The sequence below is a fragment of the Pavona decussata genome, unplaced genomic scaffold (assembly GCF_977016875.1).
Source record: "Pavona decussata unplaced genomic scaffold, jaPavDecu1.1 SCAFFOLD_64, whole genome shotgun sequence".
NCBI lineage: Eukaryota > Metazoa > Cnidaria > Anthozoa > Scleractinia > Agariciidae > Pavona > Pavona decussata.
The window spans coordinates 6531166-6543024 of NW_028145484.1; the positions used below are offsets into that span (position 1 = coordinate 6531166).

At 38.8% G+C, this 11859-nt stretch overlaps 1 protein-coding gene across 2 annotated transcripts; it reads left to right on the forward strand.

The window, feature by feature from the left end:
* The first annotated feature begins 755 nt into the window (after positions 1–755).
* Positions 756–11148, forward strand: LOC146478796 (voltage-gated potassium channel KCNC1-like). Of its 2 annotated transcripts, none has more exons than XM_085112411.1 (3): positions 756–865; positions 4602–5304; positions 8828–11148. In XM_085112411.1, the coding sequence occupies exons 1-3, from the start codon at positions 816–818 to the stop codon at positions 9887–9889; spliced, it is 1815 nt and encodes a 604-aa protein (XP_084968537.1). In that variant the 5' UTR covers positions 756–815; the 3' UTR covers positions 9890–11148. The 2 variants fall into 2 exon arrangements, with proteins under 2 accessions (XP_084968537.1, XP_084968539.1); XM_085112413.1 differs by lacking the exon at positions 756–865 and adding an exon at positions 2093–3507.
* Positions 11149–11859: the final 711 nt, after the last annotated feature.

The following is an 11859-nucleotide window of genomic DNA, read 5'->3' on the forward strand; positions in this document are numbered from 1 at the left end:
ACATACATACAAACTAAAAAAATCTAAGGCGCCAATTGAGTCTAAAAGAAATAAAATATGCAGCAAAAGATAAAAAAGACGTTCCTTTTTTTCATCATAGTAGTAAGCGATGAGCCATTTTAGTTTTGGTGTTTGGTATATTCTGGGTCGAAATTTGTTTTACCAATTTGGTCCCCAGGGCTTCCTAAAAATGGCGGATGATCAAACAGGTAGCGTGCGTGACGTCTGTTCAAGGTTGCTGAGCCAATCGATAGCAATCGATGAACGGTTTTTGTGTGGTTATCGATTGGTCATCGATTGGCCGATACCAATCGATACCAATTGACTAATTTTATCAATTGAATTTCCGATCATCGGTTTCCATCGATTGGATATCCCGGGTGACATGTGGACTCTGAAGTTCAGGATTTGATCAATCTTTACGTGTGCACTGGCGTCATCGGGGTCAAAAGGTCATGGTTCAAGCACTGTGATTAGCGAGTTTCGATCCAGTCTTCGGTTTCTGTATTTTTGTGGTCAGCCGGTATGTCTCTGTAGTTTATATGATTGACTTCAGTAAAACACGCAAATACAAGTTAGTTGGGTTAGTTCAGAGTCCGCATGTTTAATACTGAAAAGATAAAGCAGTTCCACATTTCATTAAGCGCACGTGCGCTTGACTTGACCCGTATAGCTAGATAAGAGCTGAATAAGATTTTGATCACTTCAAGTGCTTAAAAGGTGATATTGCGTTAGCATTTCATTTCAGTAATTTTTCGACATCCCTAGGTGGTATTTGAATCTGGTTTTTGCCATTTCGCCCCAGCGTAATAAACATGGGAGACAATTACAACATTGCGAGGAGAACATACCGTGTGAAGGCAAGGTGAGGTTAACAGAAGCGCTACATGCTTTTATCGTAAGAACAACAGAACAGTGAAACACTTTTACACATTTTAGTATCATCGGCTAAGCAATATTCTGTAGAAAGTAGTCGTCGTTCGGCGAAGCCCCGCAAAGAAGTTAGAAAGGCCTGAGTTAACTCTTAATCGGTCAACTTCATACCAAAGCCACGTGTTGCCCACATCTTGTTCCCAACAATTTATCTTTTATGAAAAAGTTAGTATAATGTTCTACTTTCTGATCACAAACAATGCTGGCACGTGTATTGCTGACGGTACCGGAAATAGCCTCGATCCCATTAACCTCCTCGTACTACCAGTTGCAAACCGGAAGAGGAAAAATAGCTGGGTTTTTTTTATTATCATTGTCCAGTCTAACGATTTCAAGCAGATAACTTATGAATTGATGGAGGCACGATTCGATAAGGAGATGAGAAGAGGGTCGGTTGAGTCAGTCCAATACAGTCATGTCACTGATATAGTTTACTGCTGAAAGAAAGTAAATCTATCGAGTTTATTTGGCTAATGTTTACTCCAAGCGCTCTTTGTGCGAAGCGTAAGAAATGTGGTAAATACAGTGACTTTCAAGAAATTAAAAACAAATGCCTAAAAATTTTGCCATTCCGGGTATTAATTGTTTTCACGGCTGTAATGAATAGATCCGTTCCACCGCTTTCTAATATAGAGATCTTAATGAGCAAGAAATATAAGTAAACAGTCTTATCAACAAAATAAATAGACTCATCAGAAAGTATAAATACCATCTTATAAGGAAAACAACTATATTGGCCATAAAAGGTGAGCATAGCGCGAAACCCGCACAAATAAACAACACTAAAAGAGAGTATCACTCGTAGCTGGGTGCCTCATAAGAAGGAACTGAATGATTCTACCCGTCTTCTCTGAATTTCTTTTATACGGACAAGTGGAGCATAGTAACCGGATATAGCTAGAGTCTCTCATAAAGACTCGGATTTTAGGTTTCTAACTGGGGAGCACGTAAGTTCTGACTTAACAGCCTCTGCTCGAAACAGCTGTCCACGGTTGCCGCATGTCGCTGTCGTGTTAAGTTTTCTACGCAGTCCGATTAGCCTTGCAGAAATTTGAGTTCTTTATGTATGTCAGTTTAAAATCTAGTAAGGGTCTAGTAACTAATGATTATCAGATTATAGATGGACACAGATGGGAATTTAATCTTTCATTTGTATTATAACACCGTTGATAAGGCTTTTCATGACCTCATAGCACTGGCCGGGTGCCTTCGTCACTTTAAGAGCGTGTATCTCATCACTTGCTTTTAAGTGCGTAACCATAAACATTTGTGATGTTCTTTGAGACAACCTCATGATTGTTTTAAACAAAAGTTTGAAAATATTAGAGATTGCTTTTTCATTATTATTATTATTATTATTATTATTATTATTATTATGGAATGATAACTTTATTATTTACAAGAATAAAATCTACTAGATACAGTTTGAATCTATTAAAACCTGAGTGATTTTACAGTTTGCTGTCATAAAATTGTAAAATATCATCATCTCATATATAAAAGCTAATTCATTTGGGTTTGGTTATTATTATTATTATTATTATTATTATTATTATTATTATTATTATTGTTGTTGTTGTTGTTATTGTTGTTTTTGTTCTTATTATTATAATTTCGTGTTTTTTCTCGATGTGCGGTACTGCTATGTGTTTTTGTTACCCGATTTGCCATATGGTGTCACAACCGCGAAAATTTTCCAAAATTACTAAATTAATAAGAGATTAAACACTATTCAATAACTAAAAATACTTTAAAAAGATTTCGAAAATTTACATCTGAAATGGGATATAGCTTGAGGTTCTCAGGTCTCTGTCTAAAGTATTCCAATCTTTAAAGGCATGGCAACACGTTCTTTGCTTTCCCAATTTCGTTTTACACATGGAAGTCTACGTCGTCTTTCGGCTACGTGTACTGTATCTATGCACATTGCTGTTTCTCAACAGTTCCATACTGTGTGATCTAATTCCATTCACGTATCTATAGACATGTAAGCAGGCAGATACAGTATGTGCATAGACGACAAGGTAGAACGCGGAGGAGAGGCCGTGACTTTCAAAACACGCGTTTCTACTGTAGGCTACTCCCGGAGTACTTGACCTGCAGATCACACGAGGTCACAGAAGGACTTCTATCTAAACACTGCAGAGAGGCTATCACTTACACTACTTGAAAAATCAAAACAAACTTTTCAAAATCACCAAACGTCTTAAACGTCGCAATCAGTCACCGTGACTGGTGAGCGACTGAAAATAAGCGGCGTCTCCGTCCAGAAAGGTAGTCTATAATCTACAATAACCAACCAAATCATTCTTTGTCCAATCAATTGCTTTATTTCGCAACTTCTCCGTCATCACTTACTGGGAAATGAGTGCAGAACCAGAGGCAGAGAATTCAGTCAGCTGATATAGTTGGGATTCTTTAAGATTATCAAGTTGACAAGGCTCTTGCGAAAAGCCAACAGATCATCAAGTTAAGGTTAAGGTTGTTGACTCAACCACTACTGCCAAACAAGTCTGGAAGGAACATGTTCGTGTCGAAGCGTAGGAAGGGAAACCACATTATCTCAGCAGTGATGTAAGTTGTACGGTATGCTTTCTGTATGTTGCATTTGTGACAAGCGTTTAATCAAGAAACAATAGCTCAGAGGAAGCATGTTTCATATTGGTAATAAAGTTGATATCCCGAACAAAAACTTGAAAAGGCCGGGCAAATATTGATGCTGTTAATGTAAATCCGCACGAAGATAATTAACCCAGGCGGTGGCTCAAAAGAACATTCCGAGCAACCATCAAGAGTAAATAAGGTGTCATAAAACATTCAGTAATGATATAAACACTCCTTGGTATTTTCTGACCTACCTGCTAAAGAAGCAAATGACGGAATTTAGCCGGAGAAGAGCGAATAATAAATTCATTTGCTTTAATATTTTTTCTTTTAGTGGTGCATTTTTTTACCAATAATACAGCACAGTTTTACGATGAATTAATTAAAGAGAGATAATGTCATCACACTTAATGTAAATCTGTTTTCCAAAGATGAAATGAAGGTGTTTACGTTTTGGAAGAGAGCCATTCCTACTCTGTACATTGTTTAGTTGTCTTAACTTCTTTCCGTGATTTCTTGAGACGCGAAATATCATTGAAACAACAAAATCATGCAGACAAAATCTCTCTGTTTCCGCTAAGGTAGGCGTCCTTTCGCACTTGTATATATTAGCAAACTACTCAGACAGAGCGATAAAAACGTCAGAAAAATTATCTCCTCAGAGACTATAACGACAGCTTTTTAATTTTCACTAAGGCGCACAATCTCAAAAAAATAATAAAACTTTTAGGATGCCACGCAGGAGAGCACTTTACTTACATTGCTATTGCTTAGGGGATGTTTGTTTGAAAAAAAAAAGGGTTGATGTATTTACACGAGTATTTGTGGATTGATTTAGCATCAAATGAGCGCAAGATGCCTTATTGCCCCAGGGTAACAGGCTTAGTAACAGGCCGAGCGCCGCGTGTTGCCAAGTTTGTCACTTACCTGTTGCGGTGAATTGCGTACAGCTCAGTCATAAGTAAAGCACTTATACACTCGCTAATATCTGTCAGACGATGACGGTTAACTAGTTACTTCGCACAAGCGAGAGACTGAATTTGTTACATACATTTGTGCATTAGGATTCAAGATCCGACTCCGCAGTTACAACACACGGACGGCGCAGCAGCTGAGTCCGCTGGCAACACTGGTCAGTCTCCGAGCTCTACGGACTCTGTTCTTCAACTGTCAAACATGTCGCGGTCTCGCTCACGCCTCTTTGATTCAGACAACCCTGGCGAAACGAGGCTTTATTTAAACGTCGGAGGACAAAAACATGAGACATTTGTGAGCACTCTAACGAGTGTTCCCGATACACGCCTGGCATGGATAGCGGAGCGAGTCATGAAGGACCCGAGGCCGCTTGGACAAAAACGAGAGTTTTTCTTCGACCGCAACCCCGCGGTTTTCACGCACATTCTGAATTTCTATCGGACAGGCAAACTTCATTGTCCAAGGGATGTGTGTGGGCCATTGTTTGAGGAAGAGCTGAACTTTTGGGGACTAGATGAGAAACAGATTGAAACATGCTGCTGGGCTAAGTATGATGAACATCGTGACGCCGAGGAAAAGCTACAAGGATTTTCACGCGATGAAGAGCAGGATTCTGACTTCGAAGATATTGAAAGTGGTTCTGGTGACATTGAAATACCGAGCAGTGGAAGTGAAATTTGTCATGAAACACGAAGAATTGGAACCGCACCGCGTGCGAGACATCCATGGCAAGCAGTAAAAAAGAAAGTCTGGAAAACCTTTGACGATCCTTATTCGTCTAAGTTTGCCAGGGTAAGTCGATAAATACCTGTAATCAAATGTATGTTTTAATCCTTGCCCAGCTTTCACTACCCGTTTTTTCGCTAGCGAATCCTTGTAATGGTGATAAAGAAAATTTTCGTTGTGCATTTAAGACGCAGAAATGAATACAAAATGTATTTTACAACTGAGCCAAAGCAGCCCGCATTTTTATTGCAGTTCTTCCGGGTAAAAATTACTAAAGGTATTAGTTTTTCACCTAAGATCCGTTAAATTTCCTTTTAAATGCTTTTGCGGGAAAACGAAGGTACAGTTCATATTTGTTTGGTGTAGCGTTCGTTTATTTTTAGCTTCAGGATTATTTGCATTCAAAACCGACAAAACAGAAAGGTTAGTGTGTTGCGATAACTGAAAGAGAATATGATTAGACGGCCTTTTTTTTCGTACGTGGCTTTGTGAATACCGAGTGTCCTCATTCAATTTTGTTTTGTGTTTAGTTGTGTCTGCTAATGGATCTCATAGCGTTAATGGACGTGGTTCTGGTTTACATGTTTAATAAAGAAAAGACTAGCTAACAAAAACATTTTGAAAGCGGACTTGCGCAAAAGTTATTGCTTTTGTTTTGGCTTTTAAATAGCAAGCAAATCAGACCTAGCCGGAGTGATAAATATCATAAGAAAAGTGTCAGAAACATCGAAAGCAAAGTGAGTGAACGTTTGTTCAGTGTCAATGTATAAATTTTCATCCTAATTTAGTCTTCATACTGTTTGTTCAGTTTTCTATTTTGTTACGTCTTGTGATGAATGAAAACTAATTTATTCTAACAGCGATTGGCTTAGATCCGACTTAATGTCGACTATTGAGAAGGCCGCTTCCGATTTCGCAATGAAAAATGAATCGTTACTTCCACAAAACTTAACAGCAGAAGATAGTGAAATGCGACAACAACACGCATTGATTATTAAAGTAAATTTCGTATATCCAAAGAGATAAGAACAAAATAAGATATTTTGAATTGCGTTTCAAGTATTCTTTTCTTTTCATAAAATTGTAAAGCTGCATTAACCGATTTTGAGTGAAGGGCAATTTTGTTAAGCTTAAGTGAGTTATTATACTCCCTTTTTTCTGTTTCATTGTGAAAAGCCAGGTGGATTCTCACTTTGCATATAAATGTGAGCCGTATTTCTGTTAATGAAAATCTTTTGTTAATGTGTCAAATCTGCTCACGAACCTTAAGAAAGCTGTCTGTATAACTCTTGCTTTTTCATGCTGTTCAACTTTTCTCCACCTTTTCAAATTTAATACGCGTGAGATGCAAACAATAATTTGTCGTCACTTATAAATGGTAAATAAGTTAAAAAGATCTTCTAATTCTTGGTAAATTGTACTTTAGGTCGCATATTGAAATTCGGCTCTTGCTGTTTTGCTCGACAAATTGCATGAGAGTATAGACAGCCCACTATTTTTCTCACTGATATTTTATTTGTACAGAATTTGCTAAGTAATAAAACAACGACAATGGATCTTGACTATACGTAGCCCAGCTCCTTTAGAATAGAAAGAAGTAATTTATTCAAATTTATCTGAACACGTTTTGGAAAATTTGTAGTCAACTCAGTGCAAAATTATCCGGCAAGTCGTTACATTAATAGCAAAATATAACGCTTGCACGCATCGAATTACCATTTTTTTCTGTGAGCCAAATTATTTTCTCAGGCTGAATTAATGAGAGAGAGTCTATAATACAAAGTTTTGAATGTATCATTGTTCAATCTACTTAAATATGTATTTTGAAAACCAATGTTTTTTTTTTCGTTGAACGGAAAGATTCTCGTGCGACTGATCTGTCCGTAAATTATCCAGCTTTGTTAGCGTCCTAGCTGGCTGTAGTTTTGTTTTCCATTGAAGTGCATTCATACTGAAGGTTGCTGGTGACAATATTATGAGGAAGCATAAATTACTTTTGAACATCTTGAAGGTAATTACAAATTTTATTTTCATGAAGGATGCCGCAAAATAACATTCGACTTCAAAATTTATGCATGGGCACCGGGCAAGTTACAAGTCTTAATCCGTCCTACGCTCGCTGAGAATCCTGGTCTTCGAGTGTGACCTATACGTATACCATTTTCAAAATAAAACATTGCATACATACTTCACATACGTATTTCCTTTTATGTAAAAAAGGATTGAAGACTGGTGACTTGAATATGCAGCTGGAGACACATTTACTTATTAACAACCTCGTCTGCAGCCGTAGAACGCTCTAAGCTCTTACATTAAGCTTGATTAGCTCAATAAGCGCGTTGAGGCATGACGCTTGAAACAAAATAAAAGTAGCATATCATGGACGTGTGAGCAATAAAGGGAAAAAAAAAGCGAAAATGCTGTTTTTCATGGCTAGACAAAACAAGAACAAACCTTTTTCAAGTTCCTTGTGTGTGCGCATGCTCTTTTTAAGCGGCCGTTCGGTTTGCCGGCTTTTTAAAAGTAATATACTCTTGAATATTTTTTTACTAGTTTTCGTGTCCATCACCTGCCCCATACAGGCAGGGAATGAACGCTACACTCGGTTTGCTTGATCAAAAGTATCAAATAACAGTTACAAGTAAAACAGTTTAAAGCATTTGATTGGCAGCCCCCCACGCAGACGTCCTTTGGCGTCACGTCACGCACTCCGACGAACGTCTGCGCATGGGGGATAGAATGCAAAGCATGACGTCAATTCCGGTCACGCAACATCCGGTATTCCTTCTTTTCGGTGAAGAAACATACAAAGTAAGTGACGGTTTCTCAACTTTTTTTAATTTTCAACCAGGTCAAACTTTTCAATTTACAGGCATATACAATTGGAATTATTGTACTTACGAGTACCACCAGCATTCTCAAACCCAATTATAAGGATTTCTTGTCGAATTGAATCAAGGAATAATAAAGCGTAGACGCACAAAGCTTGCTTGGAAGAGACTCCAAACAGTATGCGAACATTATATCGCTTATGTACTTTTTCGCCATGATAGTTCCTTACTAGTCAACATTGCTCTACTTTACACATGCATGCCTTATAAGTATAAAAGAAATGGTTTAGCTTTACAGTACATCTACTTGTTCTGAATTAGTGAATGATATTTAGTGAGCCGATTTATGGTGATGTCATGATAATGATGTCTGTGATAATGACGATGATGGTGGGGGTGGTAGTGATGATGGTAATGACTACATTGATGATGATCATGATGATGATGATGATGATGATGATGATGATGATGATGATGATGATGATGATGATGATGATGATGATGACGATGACGATGATCAAATGACGATTTTCTGACCTCTGGGGGGAATTCGTCTTATATTTTCTTTTTGCAACAAGAATAGGCGTCAGCATATAGAAAACACTTTCTTCCACAATTGCACAAGTACGTTTGGTTTGAGCAATTGGTGACATATTGGCGTGATGATTTTGCTTCTTTAGGATTCAGATTGTTTTCTGTATGGCCAGCCCATGTAATGATTTGTTTGCATAAGCTGATTTTCTGTTGTTCCTTTTCAGGTTGTTGGTTATATCTCCCTCATATTCAACTTGGCGGTTGTAACACAGTTCTGCATCTTGACTTTAGACTACTTCACCGACACACACTCCACACAATATCAAGTGCTGTTTGTCATTGAGTCCATCGCAGTCTCATGGTTCACGTTAGATATCGTAATACGCTTTCTATGTTGTCCAGATCGAGTGCGCTTCGTAAAAACACTTCAAAACTGGTTAGATTTCATCGCTATAATACCATTCTTCTTGGTCATCCTAACACCATACGACGAAATCGTCAGAAATTTTAGCATTTTGTACGTGCTTCGTATGACCCGAACTTTTCGGCCGTTAAAATTTTCCTACGTTATGCAAGTGTTCACGCAGACGCTGCGCGCGAGTTCGCGCGAATTATATTTTCTGATCTTCATTCTGGGACTGGAGGTAATAGTGTACGGCAGTCTCGTGTACTACTCCGAACGGAACATTCCCAAATCTAAATTTACCAACATTCCAGTCTCTTTCTGGTGGGCGCTTGTTACCATGACAACCGTAGGATATGGTGACATGTATCCTACCACGCTACCTGGCAAGTTGGTTGGTTGTTTATGTGCCATTAGCGGTGTTCTCATGATAGCGTTACCAGTGTCTGTTGTGGCCAGTAACTTTTCACTATATAACTCCTATGCGAAGGTTAAGTTAAAGCTCCCTTCGCGTGGCAAGAAAAACATGGTGGACAACGCCCTTAAAGCCTTGCAGCTTTCTACGCCCCAAACAAGCGTCAGCTTGGCGTCACCTGACGGTGTAAACGGTCGAGGCCGTTACTCTTCCTTGGTTACGTCAGGGATTGAAATGGGCGTTTTGAACAGCAATAAGAAAAGTCCCGGGGACGAGGTCGAATCGCTGACCAGTCAGGAGCCGGATCAAAACCGAAGGTACGGTCGGCGTTCAGCGCATTTCTCCTTGAACTTGGTTCCCATACGAGCGCATCCGGAGCTTCCTGAAGGTGACAGCGAACCAGAAGACGGCGGAAAGGAATGCGATGGAAACCATCTACAACCTTCTAATAACAACCTTACTTTATAGTTGTTGAATTCCTGCCAGCAAGTGGTCAACGTCAATATCCAAGCTACCGTGTGACAAGGGAAAACAAGATAACAAAACGAATATTCACGAAACCATCAAATGACCATACAAGGTCACATAACGTCAAACGTGAATAACTATCCATACCCAAATCCCCCCAAATATGCCAGACCTGCAAGAGTAAATTAATGGGAGAGGCGTATACAAGGAGAGAGGTGGCAGGTTCAAATTTTAAAAGGAATACAAATAGCAGCGTTGATTTAATATTACGTTTTCGTAAAAAAATTCAATCAACACTTGTGTTGCATGTTTTTAACCAAGGAGGAAAGACAACTTAAGAAAAACTTGGTAGGTTCGGACGAAATTGGTGAAAGAACATATGGTTGTGTTTGAATGAGGGGAAGGGGAAGGGAGAAAGAGGACGAAGAGGAAGGCAGAGGAGGAGAAGAAACTGGTCTCCAGTCAATCTATATATCTCTGTTTATTTACTATTTAATTTGTCCCAGTGTCGTGAAGTGTACTTTTGATACTCGCTGTTTAACAAATAGAAGATGTACGCATGCATGTGGTCTAGGAAAGCAGCTAATGGAGTCGCTAGTTGTATGCTAGTTCTTAGACATCAGCATTATCTGTCGTAGTACTAAGTAAAAAGTTAGCCCGCGATACACGATGTCAGAGAAAGAAACTTTGCAGATTTATTATTTCGTTTTTCTCAATTTGTTTAATGAAACAAAATCAAAAAAGAATGTCCAATCTATGTGAAAAACACTGCCCCTTCTCTGCACGCGATCAAATGTTGCGTCAATCATTGAGCTGATCGGAAGCATGCACAAGAGCTAAGTTTGCTCGATAAGCGCGAAAAAGTCTGGGAACGAGGCTGTGCACAAGCACTTCTATCAAGTCTGTCATCCATAAAGTTACATGTGCGATGCACAGACGAGCAACAGCGTGGCAACGTAACCATGAACACAAGCATGATCACACAGCGTCGGCCATATTGAACTACCATTGTGCCTTTCGTATGGCATCTGTTTGTGCGTGCCTGTACTTGCAGCAAGAGCACTGCAGTGCATGTTCACGCAACTATCTTTAAAGACAAGTAATGCATTAGTCATTTGTCGCGGTGCCCAACTTCGGCAAATGCTCAGGGGCACAACTAAACCAATAAGTTGATTTCTTCATTTCTGGGCTTACCTTCATTCTAATGAAAGTGAATTCAGGATAAATTAAGTGTCAAATAAATCTCATTTGTCATTATCGTTCCAGTGACGGTTTGTTTTGTGGATCTACCATCTAAATTGTTTCCATTTTTCTTTCTTTTTTTCTCTAATTATTTTTTCATGGGTCTTTATCATCTTACCTCTTCGTTTAATTGGCTTTATTGAACTGAAAATAGATGTTTGTGTTCTGACGGCAACAGTCTCTGAGGTAAAGAAACATTTCCGGTTAGTCCTGCACCCTAATTTACTTAGCTCTATTTTCACTGGACTCTATAGGCCTTTCTCATAAATGGCGGTCAATTTATTATTCTTTTAAATACATGTTAATTAGCCCTACTAACCTCATTTTAGAGTAAAAATTCTATTGAATTTTGCACATGCTAACGAGGCTAGTTAGGCTAATTTTCATGGAAACAAAAGAATTATTTATCAGCCGCCATTTATGAAAAAGGTCTATAACCTGCAGCTCCATTGTTTTTCACATCGGCCGCATTGTTTTCTTGTTCGTTTTTTTGTCTTCTCGACCAATAATGTGAGACGTTGCAAACGGTGCAGGCCGCCCCCCCCCCCCCCCCCTCAGTATTCCTTGCTCAAAATAGTAGTCACTAGGTGCTTGAATTTTCTTTCCTTTTTCTTTTTTTTTTCTTTTGTTGTTGTTATTGTTGTTGTTGTTTGTTTGTTTGTTTGGTTTTTTATCACTTGAGACAATTTCCACTTCGGAAAAGGTCGAGGCGATCTTTTTTTACGTAG

Excerpts from the sequence above, each read along its gene's own strand:
- LOC146478796 (XM_085112411.1), top strand. The coding sequence starts at position 816 with ATGGGAGACAATTACAACATTGCGAGGAGAACATACCGTGTGAAGGCA. Across the intron at positions 866-4,601 it reads ACATACCGTGTGAAGGCAAG|GATTCAAGATCCGACTCCGC; the intron begins GTGAGGTTAACA and ends TTTGTGCATTAG. Across the intron at positions 5,305-8,827 it reads ATTCGTCTAAGTTTGCCAGG|GTTGTTGGTTATATCTCCCT; the intron begins GTAAGTCGATAA and ends GTTCCTTTTCAG.